At 31.4% G+C, this 26,528-nt stretch overlaps 1 protein-coding gene across 1 annotated transcript in view; it reads left to right on the top strand.

Moving 5' to 3' along the window:
• Positions 1-21,982, top strand: part of LOC143236608 (protein bicaudal D-like) — a 46,765-nt gene extending 24,783 nt beyond the window's left edge. The window contains 5 exon segments of the mRNA XM_076474949.1: positions 4,207-4,305; positions 8,039-8,165; positions 10,755-11,482; positions 19,833-19,880; positions 20,577-21,982. Of these exon segments, the coding sequence (XP_076331064.1) occupies positions 4,207-4,305; positions 8,039-8,165; positions 10,755-11,482; positions 19,833-19,865 (987 nt within the window). The 3' untranslated portion in view covers positions 19,866-19,880; positions 20,577-21,982.
• The last annotated feature ends 4,546 nt before the right edge of the window (positions 21,983-26,528 follow it).

Below are 26,528 nucleotides of genomic sequence, written 5' to 3'. Positions count from 1 at the left end.
GAGTTCTAAAATGTGATGCAGTGAAGAATACATTCACAGAATGGTGTCTTTGTTAGTAACAAATCATCTTTCACTACTGAAAATTGACCAGTTGATAGGCAAATACTACTGAGAGCAAACTTTGTATAGGCAGATCTGTAAGTAGCTGGGAGATTTTTTTCTGTTAGATACAATCATTCCTTCCTTGTAATTTTACAAAGTGCAAGGAAATACAGCAACAGAAGTGGGTTCTTTTTGACAGTTGTCACATCTGTAAGAAGTGTCAAAGGGAAGATGTTCATTTCAAATCAGTTATTTGACATGGTACAATAGAATCGTGCATGTAGGTAATACTGACATGGGAAATATTACACACACAGGTATACAGTGTGTGTATAATGAAATGAATAACTTCAGTATTATTATTAATTGTTAAGTGATTAAAATAAGTATTATAAACATGTTTTCTCCATTAAATCAGTTCAACCTATAGTTAGTTTTAAATATAATAAACTTTTAGAACCTCCTATCTTCAACTATAAAATATTCATTGAAGAATTCACTCAAAACGATTTGATAAATTGCTATGTTCATGTAAAAGTAATGACTTCAAGGACCTTTTTCATTTAGAGGTTATCCAAGGACAAGGAATTACAATCAATATTGGGGAAAGATACTAATTTCAGATTTTTTAAAAAGACTTAAAATGTGATACCTCAGAAGATTTGGAAAAAAAAATTAATATAGTATCAAAATAAGTACAAAAATCTTACTATTCTCCATGTTTCTTTTTTTAATGGAAATTATATTTTAGCAATTCCTTAAAATATAAACTTTAAATTTATCCCAATGTCAAATAGCTGTTGCTTTTAATGTTGTCAAAATAAAATAAATTCTAGAACAATTTATTACTACTGTGATTCACGAAGCTTGTTGTAACTTTGGCTTCATATGTAAAAAATATACTAGAGCAATTAAAATTTATTGATGAACCACAGAATGACAGCAGCAACAATGAATATTTGACTTGCATGTGTGTGTATTGTAACAAACATTTCATTGTTGAACATTTTGGAATATACATATTCTATCTTCAGCAAGCTATATTGAACAGTGTATATTATTATGTACAAAATGAACAAAGTCCAGACGTTTTATAAAAGTAATTAAAATGCAGAATAAAAGGGTGAAGTAAATAGAAAGATGACTAAATTACATAATAAAACAATATTATTCAGAACAGACTTAATTGACTATAATAGATAAACTTTCTTTAATTAAAAAAGTTTAATATATGATCCAGATGAGATGAATTTGAAATTAAAAATTAAGATGGGATGGTTGGTGTTTTAACTGTGTGTGCAAATTGTGGTGTCTGGTACATATAGTTTTTACCAGTTCTTCTTGATACTTGCATATGTTTACAGAGTAATGTGTATATATTTACTTTTTTGTCTGTAAGTGATTTAGTTCCCATAAATAATTTGAATTTTACACCAAAGTTGTATATTCAAAAGAACTTGCAACAGAAAAAAAACAAAAACAATAGTAATAGCATTCGAGTCAATTGTAAAGACTTGGACATCATGTTACTAGAAGGCAAAGTTGACTATATCTGGTAATAAGAGAGAGGTGTTTATTTTTACCATCCTTGGTGTTACCCACCTCAGTAATGGTATTTCTCATTTTTAATAGTTTGATATTACTTTTATAAATAAACTGAGAAATAACGGTTACAAATACTGGCAACTCAAAAACATTTTTTATACACTGCTTTATAATAAATATGAAAATATTTTAAAAATAAACTTTAGACACAGAACATATATTTTGTACCACTAGAAGTTACTAGTTACTTTTAAGTAGTTGAATTTTTAAAATTATAATTTTCTGTGTATGGGTAAGGATGATTATCTTGGGCTTTTCTTACTTTTTTGTGTTATACTTGAATAAATGTTCTAGCAGAAGGGAGAATATTGGTAATAGTAAAAGCTTAAGAAATATTATGATTTCTAGTTCCATCTAAGATCATTTTATATCATAAATTTATTATTGTTTTTATTTTATTGCTTCTTAATGGAAGTTGTGAGTTTCATATAGTAGAAAGTTTAGAATGGTTTCCTTTCTGCATTAGGTATTATAAGAACTTTGAAGGGTACATTTTTTCCACAACTGGCTGCAGAAAGTGAGATGCAGTAAGAGATTAGATGTTATGGGCATAGGCACTCAGCAGCATACCACTAATTGATCTTCCATGTTAGCTGACTAGTCTAACATCAGTGTTTGAAGAGTATGTGGTAGAGGGGATACCTGCAGTGCATTTGGGAGCTATTACCACAACAGTATTTGAATTTTTTATAAAAAGGCCTAGCATGGCCATTTGTAATCTGAGGGTTGTGAGTTTGGATCCCCGTCACGCCAAACATACTCACCTTTTCAGCTGTGGGGACTTTATGATATTATGGTCAATGACACCATTTGTTGGTAAAAAGAGTAGCCCAAGAGTTGGCAGTGAGTGGTGATGACTAGCTGCCTTCCATCTAATCCTACACTGCTAAATTAGGGACGGCTACTGCAGATAGCCCTTGCGTAGCTTTGCACTAAATTCAAAACAAGCGAAACCAATCTTATATTTGTAACCACAACAGCAGATATATACCATAATCATAAAATATTCAAGCCATATACCAAAACACATTAACATGAATGTATTTTAAATATGCTGCACATTCTTTTAAAAAAGGGATCTCAGGGTATAAGCTACAACATGGGATTTTAAAATGTATCCTAGGTTTTGAAGGTGACTGAAGAAGTAGGACCCACATTGCAGTGGGGATACACCATCTATCAGTTTTAACTTCCAATTCGCTAGTCTCACATCAGAAAATTAGAAATTAGGAGAGCAAAATGTGGGTGCTCAAGCCCACAATGTTTCACATCTATATCACTCTTCACTGCCTGCAGACAGTTGTGAAAAGCTGACTGCTCTCCCAAGTTAAAATCAGAAAAATATAAACATAAAAAGACGAAAAATAAATAAATAAAATAAAGAAATAGAAAATGAAAATAAAGTACTACCATCTAGGGGTAAGTAAGATAAAACTTACCTCTTGAAGTTAGCATTCCTGCCCTTAGTAGGGTAGAGGCACTATTTAAAACAACATCAGCAAAGTGATAGTTTACTATGACTGTCATGCTTTTATATGTGGCTGAAGGTGTACATCCACATAAAGTAGTGCCAAGTTCTTAGATGGCCTTATTTTTAACTTTTTAACTGAACAGAATGTCTGATTTTAAATCATAGAATAATTTAATTTTATCCAAAATTTTTTTATTAAATCCATTACCTATTAATTTTTGCATCAGTATATCAACATTATTAATAAAATATTGCAAGTTATTACAAATTTTAGTGAAATTAAATAATTTGTAATATTGAACAGAATGTCTGATTTTGTGTTATATACATACACACTTAAACATGTTTTTTATACATTATTTCAGTCATTTCATGGAAGAAGTCACTTTTTTTGTGAAATTTCCTTGCAAAAATAAGCATTTTTGTTCATAATTTTTTCACATTTAACATTTATTACATAATAAGAGTGACTTACTGATGTTTTGGTGTTTCTATCGACATGATCTTTTAGAAGTTGCATAAAATTAATAATTTCCCTCTACGTTACTCTTGAAAAGAAGCATTTTGTTATATGAGTTGTGTATTTCTATGATTAATCACTTTTACCTATCACAGACATACAGACATTTGGCTATTATATATATTGTAGCAAGAGTACAAGTTACATATGGTCTTAATCCATGATGACGAGAAAACCCACTTGTAGAGAAAATTACATGTTTAAAAACAAATAACATTGTTTGCTCCTCTGTTAGTGCTTTCTCTATCCATATCAGCCATTTTTAAACATGTAATTTACATATGGTCTTTTTGTATGGATCTGTGTATTCATGGTACACAGGGAAACCTTTGAATATTATATCCTAAGATCCTATAACATTGACACTTTGAGATTGTATAGAAGCCTAGCAGTAGTTAAACATCTATAGAAATTGTAAACTTCGAAAAGTATCCACCTTGATCATGAAGTACATTAACATGTTACTTTAAAAAAAAATCCAGGTGTAAAACAGTCTTTTATATGTTGTTTAAAAGATAATATATTCTGAAATACAGTTTGTCACAAAATATATTGTGTTACTTATTAGGTTCAACATTATGAGCAGCAACTGACAGACACTAAAGATGACTTGTTGATTGTTGGAGAGATAGCAGGAGAAAGTCAGGGCCGACTTAGTGCTACACAGGTAGGTAGTAAAAACTAGTACCATGTGTATAAATCCACAGGATTACTCTTAATATGCAACAAACTGATAGTGGATGTGTATTATATTATCTTGAGATAAAATTGTAATAAACATGTTTTTTTACAATATTTCTCTGTCATGTTAATATTTCCTATTTTATGTTCCTTTGTTCTTGTCATGGATAGTGACCAATACAATCAACTTAGTATGATTTTGTAACAGTTAATTTTCATTATTGTAATTTTTATTATTATTAGTATGACTGTTGGGTTTAATTGCCAAATAGTATATTTTCTGCATTTTGAATCTAGGCTACTTTTTTGAAAATAACAGCAGTTTAACAACTGACCCTAAAATTGAAAACCTGGACATCCTCCTTGAAAGCATTTGTATAGGTAATTGAATAGAGATCAGATGGAATGAGAGTGTAGGTAAATAGACACCTTTCTAAACAAGATGTCTGGGTTTTAATGATTTCTGTTCTCAGTTGGCTAAGTGAGATATCATATAGTTGACTGTAGAATCATTCTCTTTGTTGTTTGTATGTGGTGTCCCATTATTTCAGTTTACATCCTAGTTGTCTTCTCTGATGTTGTGGGTTATTAGTGGTACTTACAACACGAAAATAAAAACCACTAACAACATGAATACTTATCAATAGGTTTACCCCAGTTACCCATACTCAGGAACCTCAACATGAATATTTCCAGTACAGTACCTTACCTCTTCTACCGTTTATAGCTATTCTTGTTCAGTACTGCCCTCTATATGCAAAAACATTTTCTATAAGCTACAAGCCTTGCACTCCCATGTATCTGAACATTGTGACTCAAATATCTTGCATGTAAATCCTCATGTGACAACCCTCCACCAAGAGGAGTGCAACACACCCTTCTGATGCACTTGGCTCCCTCTGTTTGATTTTAATGAACTATTACTACTTGTTAGGCAGTGCTTTAGTGCACATGTTTTTTGGTCCTTCTCTCCTCAAGCATTTTTTCTTTATTATTTAATATGAAATGGAATTTTCAGCATTCCTTTGTTGAAATACTAATCTTTATCAGTTGGCCTTTCACTTCTGATGTTGCTAAATATCCTCTTGAATCTGTATAAAGTATTCATGACAATGAGAATTTTGACAGCCTTTTTTCTCCATGTAAATATTCTATTTCTGTGGAATTTGCTAGACCACACTCAGCCTTTTTAGAAATGATTTCTCAGATGTGTTCCATTTTCTTCACTCATTTTCATATAATTCTATTCCTTCCTTATTATGTGACACTCCTTTCTGAATGAATTTTACTACATTTACTTTAGTTTTACCTTTTACCGGACATTTGGCGCAGATAGCCTAGCTGCTTTGTCATACAACACTAAATCAACCAACTTATGTTTTGTCTTTACAAGCATATTTATAAACATATTACTTATATAACAAGTCCTCTTTTAAAAACATATGAATATATCAATATATGCATACATTTATTGAAGAAAACTTGTATATTTAGAAGAATCCTATTTATTATGCCATATTTTGAAGTGTTCTGTGCTGTTAAGCCTGTTTTTTTAGGGCATCCATTGTAACACTTATTTTGTTTCCTTATCTTTTGAATAACACAATCTGCATTGCTGTTTTGGATGCTTATTCGAATTACTAGGCAAAGGTGGAACAGGAATTAAAGCATGGACAGCTTTTTTAGGCTTTTGCTTACATCCTGCATGAGGATTTACTGCCAGCGAATTTCTCTTGAGAAGCAATTCCTTCTGAATTGTTTGTTTCCACCATTTTCTGTGTGACCATTGTGATGTATCATTTTCAGTGATGTCTTCCACTGAATACTACTTCCATTAGCTTATGGATTATCATCAGAAAAAGTCTTTGCTTTATTATTTACACAAAAAGCAACATGGTTTCTAATTTAACTCATAATAAAACTTTTTCACTCACACTAAAACAATTGCTGTCTCAAAAGCCACCTGATAAATTGATCCTATGAAAATTACACACTAATGGCAGATTCAGTTAAGGTCTAACATCACCAAACACATTAAGAATAGGTTTCCATCTTCCAGACATTTCATTTGGTTGAAGCAAGTCTTGAAATTGAAAATTGTCACTGCAATCTGAATAATCATGGATATGAAACTCCATATTGCTTTCATCTTGTACATATTCACTACTGCTGTCACTTATACCCTCATCACTGGACATTTTGTATATTATTTTATTCAAACAAATTATAAATGTATGCAAAGTAAGATGTATTTATAATGAGTTATTATTCAATCAACACCTGCGTGCAACTGACACCACCTCATTATTATTTCTATCAATTATTGCATTACTTATTTTGTTGAAAGTTTCTAATTGGTCAATGGAAATGACATCATTTAGTTTGAAGAGCATTAAGAGGTATTCATTAATGCTCCGATAAGCATAACTGAATATTTTCCTTCTCAAACATAAACTTAAGCACTATGATTCCAACAGTGGTGTTGTTGCAGGGATAATAAAGACTTCCTATGATGCAAACATTGGAGTCATTGTGGGGAAGGGGTTAATATAACCTGCCACTTGGGTACATCTCTTACTGCTGTCATTCAGATTCCTGGATGTATAGTTAATTGTAGATTCGTGCACATATGCCTGTTTGTACGTTGATTTGCACAGTATCTCTTACCTGGATTAGAGTTTATATTCCCAATACTGATTGCTTTTTGACTGAAATTGGCCTGCTGCATATGGTCTGTTGTGCCAAAGCAACTGTATACCTTGTAGGACATTCATTTTAGCTTTCCACCACAATGCTATCAGTAGATGTTTCTGTAGCTGGATTGTGATTATGACATGGTGTGGTTTAGATTCTAATCCAACAATTTTCTTTCTCCCTTTTGGTTGTGCTTCTCCATTTTTTTTGCTTGAGTATACAATGCCTCGTTCCACACTGGATGCAGAGTATACTTGATACGAAAATGTTGCAGTTTCCCATGTATGGTCCTCTGATATAGGGATCACAACTCTATACTCGTATCTTCCTGTATGGTACATAATCTTCCTACACTGAAAATGTATTTTTGGTAGGTATTTATACCTTCTCACACTTTTCATCCTTCTTTTCCACTGAAAGCTGGTGCTTATTTTTCCACCAAACCTGAAGTAATGGTTTAGTAGGACCAAACAGAGGTTGTCATGCACATCAGGAGGATGTGGTGCACTTCTATTGTTCTATTATGATATACATGCAAGACACAGTTGAACCATTATGATCATGAGGTATGTTGGAATACAAGGGTTGTGACATACAAAAACATGTTTTGCATATAGAGTGCAGCACTAAACAAGAATAGCTGTATACATAAAAAGAGAGAAAAATCTATAAAAAATGTATTTTCAGTGTAGGAAAGTTATAAATTCAGTGATAACCTCTGAACCGTTGCTCTGTCCCCCAATATTTTAATTATGTATGTTGCTATTACATTCCTAATATGGTAACACAAGATTCTATAATTCACGAACGACCTGAACATTCAGTTATGCAGCTCCCAAGTCAGGAGTGTAATATTTTTTAATAGTTTTTTGCCATGGGTTAGATATGTTTTCAATTTCTATTTGTGTATTAATTTTGTCCTGGGATATATATATTGTTTCCGGTTCTTATTTGTGTACTAGGTTTTTTGAGTGTTGCTTGTTTTATTTTGGAAAGAGCCTTTACATTTTCCTTTGTTTTTACAGGAAGACCTTGTAAATGTGTCAGAAGAACTAGCACAACTTTATCACCATGTCTGTATGGTGAACGGTGAAACCCCAAGTCGTGTCATGTTGGATCACGTAAAAGGATGTCAGGAGAATAAAGAAAACGGTAATATTCCAGTTTAAGTTGTTTGTTTTTTAACAGGATTCTTTTTTTTTAGAAATGCTGTTAACATTTTCAACATGGGTTTGGCTGAATTAACTAAGATTGTAACCATTTTGTACTAGTTCCAGTTTCCATACTGTAATTTTTAATACATACATTGCCACAAAATTTGTCAGACAAACGGTAAACATTATAATATTTGTACACAAAGAAGTTAAGATTTTTTAATCGAGTATGTTTAGTGAAGATTAGTCTGTGAATATATCAAATAGATATTTACTATTCTGAGTGCAAAGTGGTTTTAATGTTAAGTTTAAATAATTTATTTGTGTAATCTGTAAAACCTCTTAAATAATTATAAAACTTTGTTTCACTAAAAATGTCTTATTATGTTATTTTCTCTACCTTAACTTCAGAAGAGGTTGATAAATTTAATTGACCTCATAACCACCATAAAAATATACAAAATAAATCTAAATTATATTCTTGTTTCTGGAATCACTTAACATTATGATATAAAACTATTTGTTTATTTTAAAAGCTGAAGTCTCAATATACACCTGTTTATACTTACATTTTATTATTCTTTGAACTGCATTTAATTACTATTCATGCCATCAGAAATTGTAAATTATTTGGGAGATGTGCAGCTGAGGTTATGCTATCAAGTTATATTATACATGAGCTACTTGTGTGGTACTTGCAAGTGTACATCATGGAAAAAAGTCCTATTTTTCATTTTACTTTTACAATAATGAATAAAGACTACATGTGAAAAGACAAGAAATGAAGTACTTACCTCAATCTTCTGTTTTTTCATTTTTTCAACTCTTGATGATATGAAACCCTTTACATTTCTATGCTAAGAGCAGTACTGCATTCAATAATACACCAAAAGAATGCAGATGAATAACGTGCTCCATAACTATTGCAGTTCATCTGGTTATTGAACTATGTGACAAGAGCTATTGAAAAATCAGCTAAGCTCATTAATGTGTTACTCATGGGAATGAAGCTTGAATTGAAAGCAAAATTAAAAATTCTCTGTAGATAAGACAATGCAATATAATGTTATTTGATAATTGGATAGATGAAAATCTTTGCTTTCTGTTGCAAGTAAATGGTATAGCATGGAATGTTGGAGAACCATTGAAAATTTCTGAAAGGTGGGATATGACAAGCTGGACATTGCAAGAAGGATTTCATTTTCTATGGCTCTTTGAACAGATAACATTGAAAATGACCATAAAAGTTGTGTTTTGCCTGATTGATGACAATATTATGAGTAATTTACTTTAATTTTGTACTTCTTGAAGGAAATGTAAATAATGTGAATGCTATGCTTCTCACTCTGGAGAACATTGATATTTCCTTATAAAGTAAGGAACTTGAACTTCTGTAATGTTAAATCTGGATCATTAGCTCTGTGTGATAAGATATTTACTGGTATACCATGAAAAGAAAGTAGTTGAATTAAGTTTCGAATATAACTCACCAAAGCTTTAGGGTATGTACCAAAAATGATGCTTTTTGTGAAAGTGACTTTTTGTTATATCACAATGAAGTGAAAATTTAATATTTTGTCAAAAAAATAATTTCCAGAGAGCTATTTAAATATGCATATGTTGTTTGTACACTAAAATAGACAAATTTACTTCAGGAAAGTTATTTAAAAGAAAGTTTTGTAACGTGAGATTGAATAAATATTTTGGATTTTCTGATTGTAATTACAAACTTTTAATCATTTTAAAACTTAGTTAAAGGGTATAGCATTGTGTACTGTAGCATGTGTGTATACACAGCATTATGGAGTAACATATTGTGGTATAAACATGTGTAGCTTCATGAACTAATGTATGTGGTGTATCTGTCTTCGTGAAATAGCATTGTGACATAAATATGTATTTAGCATCATGGACAAATACACTATGTATGTGTACACATGTATGTATGTATGTATCATTGACTAATCTAATGTGCTATATATTTACTAACGTACTGTGGTGTGTTCCATGGTTCCATCAATTATGTGAAAATGACCAATGTCATTTACAGATATTGCTCCTTAAATTACTTGACTGTTGACACAAAGCACTTTTGCAATATGTCATTGATTCTTTGACAAACACATTCATGCCAGTTAGAACCATTTGTTGGAAATAACTTGTTCCACTGTTCTAAAAACTAGATTACATGTTATTTTGGAAAAGCTTGTCTTTTCACACAGTAAGCGCTATCAAGCTGTTACTGCCCCACAAACTTCACACTTCTGCAGCACTGTTGAAATTGTATCTCTCTAAACTATCTATGTGTGACTTTCCAAAGACATCAGCAAAGTTTTTACAGTTTTTGCTCAGTTTCTTAGTGAAAAATTGAGCCAAAAAATGTAACTCTAAAAATTGGATAATTATTCATTGCCTACTAGTTTCTTCAGATTATTTCTACTGAGTGTTACTAAAAATAGCCTAACAAATATATAGCTTATAAAACTGAGTCTTAGAATTAAAACAACATATTTAAGAAAATGAATTTGGAAGCTAATTAATTAATTAATATGGTGTAAAATATCTAAAGCTTTTGGTACATTTTCAGAAGGTCAGGATTCATCTGGACAATATAATGTTGAAAAGTACAGCAAGTTGGATCTTCTAAAAGAAAAGCTAAAGACAGATGTGTCCTCCAAGCTTTTTCAAGATGGACATGGGAAAGTAGACATCAGTAAGGCTGACCCAACTGTATGTGGTCGATTATTAGAAACCATCCACGATCAAGTTCGCCATCTCAAACAATCAGTCCAAACAACCATTGAGATGGGTCGTCAGAAGGTTCACCATTCAGCAAGTCCTGAGGATGCTGCCGAGATGGAAGAACTTCAAGAACAGGTTATCAAACTAAAGTCTTTGCTCTCAACAAAGAGAGAACAAATTGCAACTCTTCGAACTGTGCTCAAGGCCAACAAGCAGACTGCAGAAGTTGCCTTAGCTAACTTGAAAAGCAAGTATGAGAAAGAAAAATCAATTGTGAGTGAAACTATGATTAAGTTAAGAAACGAGCTCAAAGCCTTGAAGGAAGACGCTGCGACCTTTGCTTCTCTCCGAGCCATGTTTGCTGCTCGCTGTGAAGAGTACGTGACTCAAGTTGAGGAACTTCAGAGACAGTTAGGTGCTGCAGAAGAGGAGAAAAAAACTCTCAATTCCCTTCTACGTATGGCTATTCAGCAAAAGCTAGCCCTAACCCAGCGTTTGGAAGATGTAGAAATGGACCGGGAGCGAAGTCACATGAGACGGCAGGATGGACGTGGGCGGGGTTCTTATCAGAGGGTAAGTTCAGGAGTTTCACCAGCAGGTAGTGTGTATTCCTCACATCCAGGCTATGGTCGTGGTCGCCAGCACCAGCACAGAAACTTAAGCTAATGTGAATGTTGCACATTATAGGTTGTTCTAATAGATATGGATTGTTGTGCATTAACAGTAAATATGTAGCTGATATTTACAACAGAAATCGTTAAACTATGCATTTCTGGCCATGAATACATGTATTTATACCACTTAGGCTGTTATATCTATAATAGATAAAATATGATTTAGGTTGTTAATATTTACTATTATACACTTAAGTAGTTTGACATGTAGTATTTTGAAACCATTATAGCTTATGTTCTATCTGTGTATCTGTATTGAAATATGGTATAGAAATGAAATAATTACCTTCAAATTTTAGATAAGAACTTCAAAGAATTTAGTTAATATTTCTTTGGGTCTTCCAGATTATGACATATACACATAAATGTTTATATTAAGTTTTATACTTTTTATTGGAGTTGTCAGAAAATGCCAACTCAAATGAATTCCTTTTTATAAATTTAAAGTGATCTACCAGGACATTTAAAATAAATTTGATTATTCAGTGTTCTTAGTGTACAAAGTTTTTTTTATTTCTAGAATTAGGCAGCTGATTATGTTTAATAAATGTGAAAAAAAATAAACATAACTTTTTTTATGTACTTACACAATCTTAATGTGAAAAAATGAAGTGAAATATAATTTTTTTGGTATACTGAAGCATTGTTATGTATGCTATATGTTTTGTTTTTGTATTTTACCACTACGTGTATGTATATTAATTATTTGTAATATTCTTAATACTTGGTGAGAGCTTGCACCATACTGAATAAAGTGTTATTTATCTGAATACTATTGTTAGGAATCTTTATTGTTCTCAACTATCTAACAATTGAGCAGATTCACCAATCCTGGGAAGTTACTGATTAGTGCCATGCAAAATAATTGATTAATTGAAATTATGATTAATGTTACAAACACAAATGATTAATCAAAATTAGAGTTTTTGACTTATTACTGTTTTTAATTATTTCAGTTATCAATGTCTGCCATCATAAATTTTCGTTACCATTTTGATTAATTCAAGGTTTTTCAACCTAATGTATTAAGTTTCATAACTTGTGAAAATATTCAACTTATCAAAATTAGTGTTTCCAATTATTGTGATTTTTGTGTTATTTCAACTGCCTTGACTCTTATGATAATGATTAGCAAATGTATCCAATCATTCAGCTTTACCCTCCGACTTACTTGCATTTGGTAATCCATTTAGTGCATGAAAATGATGATTTCCATTGTCTGTTTTGAAAGATCAATTTCCCCAAAATTCAAAGGTGCTGTGATAAACCCTTACCAAACATTTAGTGGGGTCAACCTATCTACAAAAGTTCAAAGAATGTAAAAATATAGTTTGGATACATTCTGTTCCACTGTGGCTGTATATCACTTGTGGTTGTCTTGTGACTTACTGTTTTAACTATTGAAAAATCGTTTTAATTTAATGTTCCCAGTCCTCTATACTTTTGAAGAAAAAATTGTCTGTTCCAGCAGTGTCAGTGAATTATTTAAAACAAGTGTATATCGTTGTTTTAAAGAAGTATCAGGACTGTGGAATTCATGTTCTTTAATTCAGGAACATCAGGCATTACTAGTATAATATGCTTGTTTGACATATAGATAAATGTTTTTTTTTCAATGTGAAATTTGATTCTGTTGATAGCAGAAACCTTCTATTAGTTGTTTTTAGAGGAACACAGGCCAAACTATCACTTAAATTCACAATCCTTAGTCAAATACATAATAATGAATGCACTTAAAAGTAAGGATTGTGAATGACTTGAAAGTAATATTACACTGTTCAAACATGTATAAAGTAATATGACAGTATTATTACACTAGTCAAATGTATCCAAAGTAATATGACAGTATTATTACACTAGTCAAATGTATCCAAAGTTAGGTGACAGTATTATTACACTATTCAAATGTCTAAAATATGACAGTATTATTACACTATTCAAATGTATCTAAAATAGTATGAAAGGATTATTACACTATTCAAACATATATAAAATTGAATATATCGTCAAGCATATTCAGAGTAATGTGACAGTATTATTACATTAGTCAAGCATATTCAGAGTAATGTGACAGTATTATTACATTAGTCAAGCACATTCAGAGTAATGTGACAGTATTATTACATTAGTCAAACATATTCAAAGTAATGTGACAGTATTATTACATTAGTCAAGCATATTCAGAGTAATGTGACAGTATTATTACATTAGTCAAACATATCCAAAGTAATGACAGTATTATTACATTAGTCAAACATATCCAAAGTAATGTGACAGTATTATTACATTAGTCAAACATATTCAAAGTAATGTGACAGTATTATTACATTAGTCAAACATATCCAAAGTAATGTGACAGTATTATTACATAAGTCAAACATATTCAGAGTAATGTGACAGTATTATTACATTAGTCAAACATATCGAAAGTAATGTGACACTATTATTACATTAGTCAAACATATTCAAAGTAATGTGACAGTGTTATTACATTAGTCAAACATATTCAAAGTAATGTGACAGTGTTATTACATTAGTCAAACATATCCAAAGTAATGTGACAGTATTATTACATTAGTCAAACATATTCAAAGTAATGTGACAGTGTTATTACATTAGTCAAACATATTCAAAGTAATGTGACAGTGTTAATACATTAGTCAAACATATCCAAAGTAATGTGACAGTATTATTACATTAGTCAAACATATCCAATGTAATGTGACAGTATTATTACTTTAGTCAAACATATCCAAAGTAATGTGACAGTATTACTACATTAGTCAAACATATCCAAAGTAATGTGACAGTGTTATTACATTAGTCAAACATATTCAAAGTAATGTGACAGTGTTATTACATTAGTCAAACATATCCAAAGTAATGTGACAGTATTATTACATTAGTCAAACATATCCAATGTAATGTGACAGTATTATTACTTTAGTCAAACATATCCAAAGTAATGTGACAGTATTACTACATTAGTCAAACATATCCAAAGTAATGTGACAGTGTTATTACATTAGTCAAACATATTCAAAGTAATGTGACAGTGTTATTACATTAGTCAAACATATCCAAAGTAATGTGACAGTATTATTACATTAGTCAAACATATCCAAAGTAATGTGACAGTATTATTACATTAGTCAAACATATTCAAAGTAATGTGACAGTATTATTACATTAGTCAAACATATCCAATGTAATGTGACAGTATTATTACATTAGTCAAACATATCCAAAGTAATGTGACAGTATTACTACATTAGTCAAACATATCCAAAGTAATGTGACAGTGTTATTACATTAGTCAAACATATTCAAAGTAATGTGACAGTGTTATTACATTAGTCAAACATATCCAAAGTAATGTGACAGTATTATTACATTAGTCAAACATATCCAAAGTAATGTGACAGTATTATTACATTAGTCAAACATATTCAAAGTAATGTGACAGTGTTATTACATTAGTCAAACATATTCAAAGTAATGTGACAGTGTTAATACATTAGTCAAACATATCCAAAGTAATGTGACAGTATTATTACATTAGTCAAACATATCCAATGTAATGTGACAGTATTATTACTTTAGTCAAACATATCCAATGTGACAGTATTATTACATTAGTCAAACATATCCAAAGTAATGTGACAGTATTACTACATTAGTCAAACATATCCAAAGTAATGTGACAGTGTTATTACATTAGTCAAACATATTCAAAGTAATGTGACAGTGTTATTACATTAGTCAAACATATTCAAAGTAATGTGACAGTGTTAATACATTAGTCAAACATATCCAAAGTAATGTGACAGTATTATTACATTAGTCAAACATATCCAATGTAATGTGACAGTATTATTACTTTAGTCAAACATATCCAAAGTAATGTGACAGTATTATTACATTAGTCAAACATATCCAAAGTAATGTGACAGTGTTATTACATTAGTCAAACATATTCAAAGTAATGTGACAGTGTTATTACATTAGTCAAACATATCCAAAGTAATGTGACAGTATTATTACATTAGTCAAACATATCCAAAGTAATGTGACAGTATTATTACATTAGTCAAACATATTCAAAGTAATGTGACAGTATTATTACATTAGTCAAACATATCCAATGTAATGTGACAGTATTATTACATTAGTCAAACATATCCAAAGTAATGTGACAGTATTACTACATTAGTCAAACATATCCAAAGTAATGTGACAGTGTTATTACATTAGTCAAACATATTCAAAGTAATGTGACAGTGTTATTACATTAGTCAAACATATCCAAAGTAATGTGACAGTATTATTACATTAGTCAAACATATCCAAAGTAATGTGACAGTATTATTACATTAGTCAAACATATTCAAAGTAATGTGACAGTGTTATTACATTAGTCAAACATATTCAAAGTAATGTGACAGTGTTAATACATTAGTCAAACATATCCAAAGTAATGTGACAGTATTATTACATTAGTCAAACATATCCAATGTAATGTGACAGTATTATTACTTTAGTCAAACATATCCAAAGTAATGTGACAGTATTATTACATTAGTCAAACATATCCAAAGTAATGTGACAGTGTTATTACATTAGTCAAACATATTCAAAGTAATGTGACAGTATTATTACATTACTCAAACATATTCAAAGTAATGTGACAGTATTATTACATTAGTCAAACATATTCAAAGTAATGTGACAGTGTTATTACACTCCTTTTGCTTACAGGCAATCAGGAAAGTTTGATTTGTAACTCAAAGTAGAAAATAATAAAAAATTCTAAACAATTCAAACTCGTGAATATTAATATTTTGAAAAATATCATTTTAACACGTGGGAACATTAATGTAAACTATGATTTTTTTTATCAGTTCTATAGGTTAGAGGAGTTTATTATGTACTGTACTCTAAACTTCTAATAACTAAATTCTCAAAACAATAAAATTCACAAATGAAAAGTAATACAAATGTGTTTATTAATATTTGTGTATGGCTGGTTCTTTCTGTAAAAGGGCCAGGTGGTTAATACACTTGACCTGTAATCTGAGGGTTGTGGGTTCAAAACCCTGTCACACCAAACATGTTTGCTCTTTCAGCCATAGTGGCAGTCAATCCCACTATTCATTGCTTAAAGAGTTGGCAGTGGGTGGTGATGACTAGCTGCCTTTCCTATAGTCTTACACTGCTAAATTAGGGACGGCTAGCGCAGACAGCACTCGTGTAGCTTTGCAGGAAATTTCAAAACAAACCAAACCAATCATTCTGTTAAATATTCAACAGCTAATAAGAGATGGAAACATATGGGTGTTGGCAGATGGTTTGTGTCAAATGATGCTTATCACAATAATAACCCAAAATATGACATGTGTTGTATTATATTGCAAATATCACACAAAGGTCTATGAATAAAACTTATGAAAACAGTAAATTTATGAAATGCATTTTAATATACCTGTCATATTTCATACAAAAATGTGTTAATGGCTTTAAGTGTGACATAAGCATAATGTATCATCATAATCATTAATTTAAAAAATGAAATTTTGTAACTAGAATTATCAACATAGTGCATATTGATATGGCTATCTGTTCATAAAATAATTGAGACTTCCTGTTGCATCAAGCTATTGTATCATGCCTAGGATATAGGAAAAGTCCATTTCACATATTAAGAATCATGCAATTTTAAAATGTCTTCATTTTCATAACTTTTAAAAAATATCAGTCTCTTCATATAGTATGTATGTTAAGTGTTTTGTGAAATAATGTATTTACATATAATGTAGAAATTGTGAAAAATGTTGCAGATTTAAATTTATAGTCATTATTGCAGACAATTGGCTATCAGTGTTTCTTATCTCATCTAAATATGTGAATCATAAAATGTTTTTTTTTATGGTATCAAAAATTTATTTTAATTGATGGGTTGTGTATCACTGATGAGCTGAATTAAGGACACCTTGTGTTCTGGAACTTAATAATCACTGATAAATAAAAACAAAATCTTTGAAGATGTATTTTATTATTTGTTATGCGATTCAGGAAAGAGCAAATATGTTTTTAAAAGGACAGAAAGTTTTCTTCATAAACTACAACCATGTGCATTCGATAAAATGATGTTCGATCGTGGTACTATAACTGAACACAAAGATAACTGCTCAGTAAATGTTGAGAAACATTTTCTAATAGAAATAATGGCCATTTTCTGTCTTGTTCAGAGTTAGTCAGCTATTGTGTATGTCTAATTTTGGTTTGTACCCAGTCAGTCAACTGCAGTGTATGTGTATTATTGGTTTGTACCCAGCCAGTCAGCTGCAGTACATGTATATTGATTTGTACCCCATCAGTGAGTTGCAGTGTGCATGCATTATTGGTTTGTACCTAGTAAGTGAGCTGCAGTTCACATGAATTGTTTGTTTGTACTTAATCAGTCAGTTGAAGTGTACATACGTTGTTGGTTTGTACCTAGTCAATCAGTTGAAGTGTACATACATTGTTGGTTTGTACTTAATCAGTCAGTTGAAGTGTGCATACATTGTTGGTTTGTACCCAATCAGTCAGTTGAAGTGTGCATACTTTGTTGGTTTGTACTTAATCAGTCAGTTGAAGTGTACATACATTGTTGGTTTGTACCTAGTCAATCAGTTGAAGTGTACATACTTTGTTGGTTTGTACTTAATCAGTCAGTTGAAGTGTACATACATTGTTGGTTTTGTACCTAGTCAATCAGTTGAAGTGTACATACTTTGTTGGTTTGTACTTAATCAGTCAGTTGAAGTGTACATACATTGTTGATTTGTACCTAGTCAATCAGTTGAGTGTACATACATTGTTGGTTTGTACCTAGTCAATCAGTTGAGTGTACATACTTTGTTGGTTTGTACTTAATCAGTCAGTTGAAGTGTACATACATTGTTGGTTTGTACCTAGTCAATCAGTTGAAGTGTACATACTTTGTTGGTTTGTACTTAATCAGTCAGTTGAAGTGTACATACATTGTTGGTTTGTACTTAATCAGTCAGTTGAAGTGTACATACGTTGTTGGTTTGTACCTAGTCAATCAGTTGAAGTGTACATACATTGTTGGTTTGTACCTAGTCAATCAGTTGAAGTGTACATACTTTGTTGGTTTGTACTTATTCAGTCAGTTGAAGTGTGTACATACATTGTTGGTTTGTACCTAGTCAATCAGTTGAAGTGTGTATACTTTGTTGGTTTTGTACTTAATCAGTCAGTTGAAGTGTACATACATTGTTGGTTTGTACCTAGTCAATCAGTTGAAGTGTACATACTTTGTTGGTTTGTACTTAATCAGTCAGTTGAAGTGTACATACATTGTTGGTTTGTACCTAGTCAATCAGTTGAGTGTACATACCTTGTTGGTTTGTACCCAATCAGTCAGTTGAAGTGTACATACCTTGTTGGTTTGTACCCAATCAGTCAGTTGAAGTGTGCATACCTTGTTGGTTTGTACTTAATCAGTCAGTTGAAGTGTACATACGTTGTTGGCTAGTACATTGTCAGCAAAGATGACTGAGAGGGGGATGTATCCAGATTGAACAATTTAACGATTAAAAGGTAACAGTAGTGATTGTTACTGCTATTGTGTTACGTTACAAATGTCTGTATATAAGAATCATCTATTTGTATTACATTACAAATGTCTGTATGTAAGAATCATCTATTTGTATTACATTACAAATGTCTGTATGGATGGCTTAACTATGTAATCATTACAAATGTCCATGTGAGGCTTAGCTTTGTGTATTACATTAAAATGTCAGTATTTAGTATTGATTATCTGTGTGTATTACATCACAATTCCTTGTATGTAATAATAATTTGTTGCACAATAAGTTTATTTTGGGCACATGATTTACATCTGTGTTAATTTCCTTCACTCTTCCGTGATTTATGGAATATGCTGTACTTAGCTTTTTATGTGAAGACTGAATGTGATTTATGGAATATGCTATACTTAGCTTTCTATGTGAAGACTGAAACTTTTTTTTTGTTTTTTGTGAAGAAATCAAAGTTGTCATTATTTTAGAAATGTACAAAGTTCACATTTCAAAACTTTGACAATATTTATTGCTATTACAGGTACAATTTATTTATATTCAAATATCAATTTTATTACTCACAATAAGAAGCAAGTATAATCTAAAACCATAATAGCTGTTTAAATTATTGACATCCATATAAACCTTTCCAAACAGAGAGGCAAGCAAAGTTCTACAACCAGAGATTGAAGACTTCTTGTGAAGGTAGGGATATTAGTAAAGTTTATGGAATGAGGTTTAATAGTGAAAGTACACAGCACCAAACTGTATTAAATTCTTTAATTATTGTTCATTTTGGTGCCCATCAAATTTTGAGCATTGTTTGGTAGTTTAATATAATTAATTAAAATCTCATTAAAAAACACCACCACATTGAAATGTGAGAATTTTTATTAAATTGTTTTAAAATAAATATCTATTAATTCACTGGAGTAAATAGAATGTTTAGAAAAATTGAAGCATTCACATTTAAACAATTATTTTGTATCTTTTTGAAAATATCTTATCTGAAGGATAAAGAACATTCATAAAACACTAGCTTTATAAAACCTTTTAAAACTAGTTTATCTAAATGCAATTTCTCTCTTCATAAAGATTTCTTGTGTCCTAATATGTAACTTATAAAAAATTGGATGAATTATCAGTATCTGTAATTGAACTCCAGGGATGTTATATAAGGTATAAAACTAAAATTTAAAATATCATTTGTTGAAACTTAACATTGTTGATCCTAGTTAGGAGAGGTACTTAGTTTTTTTATATATTCTGAATTATTCTAACAAAAATGTTACTTTGCTTTTCTTCCAGCTTTAAGGAGTGTTTAAAAGATGCTCTTGTCCATATCTGCTTTTTTTTATATGTACTCTCATCCTGTTTGTGCCTTGGTATTCCATCATGTAGGTGGATGAAGAGCTTTCAGCTTTACCTTGTAGAAGAACTGTGGTCTCAACTCTGATCCTGACATTTGAACTGCAAGTTATGTAATTTTTTTTGCCATTGCCTGTAGGATTCAATAAAGTGCTTTACTTTTCTATGTTTAATCATAAAGAAAAGTATAAATTTAAACCTTATTTGAGCCTTGTACCATGATTTTTTATTTCAATGATTAATCTTTAACACAGGGAAAACTGGTCAGTATATTTTGTACATATTTTTAACCCTAGTAGATCTTAGAATTTTTAATGTCAAATATAATTATTTATTAGAGTAGCTGATCAGGTTGCTTCTTTCCAACAAATTACAAGCAGATCACAGTGTTTGTTCTCTGGTTGGAATATGGCTAATCTGAAAGGAACATGAAACAGGTTTGTGAATATTGAGATTCGTCCATTTATTTGGGACATTTCACTGTGACATATCAGGTTTTTTTATTTTCTTTTAATTGCCAGTTAGTTTACAAACCAGTTGAAAATATTATTTACTTGATTTTTGTGTATGAAAGAAAATTCAATACATAATTCTTTTTAGTTACCACCAAAACACTTGGATTGTTTTAAACTTGGTCAGAGCAGTACATTTTTGTAAATAGTGTTGTGACAAATTATTGGCAATCTTCAGAAGAGATTATGTTGCAAGACTTTTACTGTGATGTATTTAATATGGAGTTAGTTATCTCTGTTGTTCTCATGATACGGGTAGCACTTAAGTATATTTAATTTCTAAACAATATATAATTGTTCAATAAATTATTCTAAGTTGCTTATAATATTCATGTTAATTAGATCCAAGAATGTATACTTATTGCACTTTCTATGTGTGTGGGATGGTACTAAATAATATTTATATTTTTGTCAATGCTGTTGCTACACAAGTCACTTTTTTATTTAAGGTAGCTTCACATATTTAGTTGCATAACTTTTGTACATGTTTTGGGGTTGTAGGCAGGATTATTCATATTCTGTTTGGTATAATAATTTATTCTTTAACAAACCATTTACTTCATTTATATAAGCAAATATTTAATATATGTTTAATCACACTTATATGTGTATTTGGTACTTTTTGTTTATGAGAACTTTTTCTTTATAAATAACTTTCACTTGAATTATGTATACAAATATTTATCTTAAATACTTTTTTACATGTGTTTTGGATGATAATTAGGAATATTTAAGTTTTCTACTGCAATATTAATGCTCTACAAATCAGTTATTTCTACTTTTGTATAGAGAATGGTGATACCTAAAAATACTTCCACTGTTCTAGAACAGTATGTTGGTTTTTAAACCAGTTATTATTATTAAATTATACTGTTCAGTGTTTTAGTTAAATTGAAATTTAGGTAATAAAAAATACTTTCAAACAAATGTTGCATTTTTTAAGTTTTTATGCTACATAAAACTTCCAATACTTTTATATCTTATGATAATTTAAAAAATAAGTTATTCAGTTGTTTTTTTAAGTAAATTCTATTTCTCCACTGTAAATAACCCAGACACTGCAAAATCACAAAGGCAGATACAATTTTGTAAAGGAAGAATATTGTTGGCCTTTCATTAGTGGGCTCTTTCAAATTATCTGGTGAAAATATATATAATATAAAACTCATCTGTCATGAAGAGGAGAAGTTAACTTATTTCCTCCTTTAATGTTTCTATAAGATAGCACATTGTACACTGTCATATATTGTGATAGCAGTTTAGCATTACAAATGACTTTTAAGTCTCCAGTGATCCTACGACTATAGTAAAGTCCAGTTGCTTGTACATATTAACTCATTGACTGTAGTAGCTGACACAGATCCAAATAACACATTGACTGATTCAAGTTTGTTCTTAAAAAGTTCACTACAATCTTAATAACTATTTTGTGTTTGTATTCTAGCTTCAAATGTACGAAAAAAAAACTGATGTTAAATAAAGATTTTCTATGCCTATCTGAACATCGTTATTAAAATCCACAGGCTCCTCTAGCAAACAAATAAATTAAAACGTTAAATTTATAACTTGCAACACTGCTCCCTTTCCTTGATTGTGAAATCTGTTGAACAATCTTAATACCAAAAATAAAATACCACACTAAATTTTCAATTTACCAAGTTATTTGGGTGGATTTATCTTTCAAGGCTCTTTGATTATGGATGGTGTGACATGTTGTCCTTTATTATCACTGAACATTCTCTTGCTTGGGGAGTTTTTTATTGGAATGTGGTTTGGTCAATCCATTAGCAGTTCCAATCTTGGCAATACTCTGGAACTAGTTTTGAAAGAAACTATGGTTTCCTCAGCAGGTTAAGTTTCCACTGGCAGTTTTTTCTCTGTAGTTACCCATTTGGATATACCTTCACCAACATATGTCCAAAGATAGGCACAATGGACGATTTTTAGCTAGGATTGCTTATCCTTTTGAATTTTGTAAACCATATCATTGATTATTTTTGATATAGCCTATGGCTGCTTCAAGCACCTTTATAATTTTAGAGTTCATCCTTTGTTGCAGTGGGGAATGCACAACCATGTCATATTCCCATAATGGAATCCAGTCACATCAGTACTAACATTACAGTGACATTTCTATTATCTCTAGCTATTTCAAATCTTGCATGAGTAAAGTAATTTATGTCATTAGTGGTGTTCCTTGGCTGTTCTTCAGATGAGACTGCAGAACATCCAGTGGCACTTTTTGTTCTCTACTGAACATCAGTGATGATGGTTTCATGTACTTATGTATGTGAAAATAGCTGCTATGGGTAGAGAAAGCACTAATAGAGTAGTGAATAACGTTTTGACCTTCTTCGGGCGTCATCAGGTTCACAAAGGAAGAAAGAGGTAATTGACCGATAGCTGACCACATGTTTGAAGGCGGTTGTGTAAATGAGTGTAGGAATGTAGAGGGCGTGCTTAGATGTAGGATATATTTATTAATATAGGTAAAAAGGTGTTCCTTTGTATTGGTTTATTTTTGTTTCTTTATTTAGTAGTTGGGTGTTTTCTATGGTTACGTTGTGTTTATTTGATTTGGAGTGTTCAAAAACATGTGAAGGTGACTTTTTGTGTTCTTTGAATCTGGTTTCCATTTTTCTACTTGTGTCTCCAATATAGAAGTCGTGGCAGTTATCACATTGTATTTTATAAATAATGTTGGTGTTGTGTTTGTCAGTGTAGTTTTTACATGGTATAGACCTAAGTTTTGTGCCTGGTTTTTGAATAAATTTGGTATTAACTGGAATGTCATATTTTATTATTAGTTTTTGCCAAATGTTGGTTATTTGTCTGCTGATGTCAGGAATATATGGTATGCAGCAGTATATGGTTTTGTGATTTTTTGATTTGTGAGATATATTTACTTTAGTTGGTTGATTTTGCTTTCTGTCTAGGTGTGTGCGTATAATGTTTTCTACGGTTTGTGGAGGAAACTTATTGATGTTGATGAAGTATTGTTTTATTTTGTCTAATTCATCGTTAATTTTATCTGGTGAGTATAGTTTTATGGCTGTGTTTATTTGGTTTCTTAGTATGTTGAATTTTTATTTTGTTTCATGTGCTGAGTCCCAAGGAATGTATAGTATGGGTGATTTTTCAGTGGATTCCTGTTTTAAATTGTGTATCGGTTCTTATAATTTTGAGGTTAAGAAATGATATTTTATTGATTTCTTCCTGTTCACATGTGAAGTTGATGTTGGGATGTATAGAGTTAATGTGATTGAAAAATTAAGTGTGTGTTCTGTAGATTTGAATCCCGCAACCGTGTCATCTACATATCTGTACCAGTATGATGGTGGATATAATGCTGTGTTAATTGCTTGTGTTTCAACTTGTGTCATAAAAATATTGGCTAGAACTGGTGATACTGGGTTGCCCATGCTTAGGCCATTTGTTTGTATATAGTTGTGGTTGTTGAACATGAAGTTTATCTTCATTGTGGTGAATTCTATGAGGGTTGCTAATTGTTTGCTGGGAATATCTATTGATGAGTTACACAACCATCTTCAGACATGTGGTCAGCTATTGTTCAGTTACCTCTTTCTTTCTTTGTGAACCTGATGATGACCAAAGAAGGTTGAAATGTTGTTAGCTCCTCTATTAGTGCTTTCTCTATCCATACCAGTCATTTTTACATATATATATTTCTCTAGAAGTGGGTTTTGTCGTCATCACGGATTATGGTTTCATATACTGTTTGATGTATAATGACTCATCAGTAACAGTGGAAGATCTTTGTCCCTCATTTTCTTATGTTAATCCATATAGATGACTGTATGAGGTAATAAAGCAGGGCATCTCTCTTCCATGCCATCAGAAGAGTAATGAAGAGCTGTTGTTCTGGTCTATTTACTCCCAAGGATCTGATACACTTCTGCAAACAATGATTCAAAGATCCATCCTTGTGAAGTTATTTGGACACATCAAATCCTGAAACAAATTCACTGATGAGATTTTTCACAAAGGTTTCTGCTTCCTGATTAGGAACAGCATTTTTCCTTGTTAAAACAGTCCATTACAACAATGATATCTATTTTTATAGTTACTCTCCAGAAAGGACCAACCATATCAAATAGCAACTCTTCAGTGGTATTCCAACACTGTACTGTTGTATCTGCTGTTTCTGTTGTAGACCTTAAAGCATACAGCAGGATTCACATGTTTTACAATAATTTGATGCAGATTCTCAGCATCCAATCTAATAGAAGCATTTTCTTGCTTGCTGCAGTGTCTTCATAACACCCATTTATCCAGCTTTGTAAACTTATGTAAATAATGGTATATTTCAGATTGAGAATTACTAAACTGTAACTGTTTCTACCCATTGGTATCTTCCCACTTTTAACACAATTAGCTCTATTGTATGTGTAAAGAATCCAACTAGGCCAACTACTTCCTTATTTTGGAGCTTTATGAAACAACTGCTTGTCATGAGGGTCGTTTTGTGCTATTATTATGCCGCTTAATAATTTGTTTTAAATACATTTCTTTTATTTGAGCATCTTCCTGTTGAATGTTTATCATCACTGGTGGATGTCATATCTTGTAGTGTAATTTCCTGTTTCTCCTAAAATCTGGCATGGTCAAATGATTGGGCGCTCTACCCATAATCTGAGAGTCGTGGGTTCGAATCCTCTTCACATCATACATACTCGCCCTTTCATTCGTGGGGGCGTTATAATGTATAGTCAATCACACCATTCGTTGGTAAAAGAGTAGCTCAGAGTTAATGGTGGGTGGTGATGACTAGCTGCCTTTTCTATAGTCTTACACTGCTAAATTAGGGACGGCTAATCACTCGCATAATTTAACTTTACTAGTTCACATTTTAAGTGTATGAAAATAATTAGGCCTGAAAACATTGAAGCAGTCTATTTTGGTCCATATTGAATTTGGTTATAAAGTCAACGTTTCGCTATTGAGGCTTCATTTGGGCAAATTACACACTTACTAATTTTAGACTTACATAAGATATCGTTTTGAAACGCTTGTTTGTTTTTTAAGAGGCAAAGTCTCTCATCGTGAGATTTTTAGTTATTTTTTTAAACAATATTATGTTCTAACGTAATGATATTAACTGTTAATCAGAGGTTTATTCGGAGGGGCCCGGCCTCCCTGAAAATCTGAACATGTTGTTATATTTTTCGGCTTTTGTATATAATAACCTTGTTTTGTATCATTTAATGTTTGTTTGTTTTGGAATTTCGCACAAAGCTACTCGAGGGCTATCTGTGCTAGCCGTCCCTCATTTAGCAGTGTAAGACTAGAGGGAGGGCAGCTAGTCATCGCCACCCACCGCCAACTCTTGGGCTACTCTTTTACCAACGAATAGTGGGATTGACCGTCACATAATAACGCCCCCACGGCTGAAAGGGCGAGCATGTTTGGTGCGACCGGGATTCGAACCCGCGACCCTCGGATTTCGAGTTGA

Source organism: Tachypleus tridentatus, chromosome 1 (genome assembly GCF_004210375.1).
Source record: "Tachypleus tridentatus isolate NWPU-2018 chromosome 1, ASM421037v1, whole genome shotgun sequence".
In the NCBI taxonomy this organism is placed as follows: Eukaryota; Metazoa; Arthropoda; class Merostomata; order Xiphosura; family Limulidae; genus Tachypleus; species Tachypleus tridentatus.
This window is presented reverse-complemented; position numbering and strand designations above follow the sequence as displayed.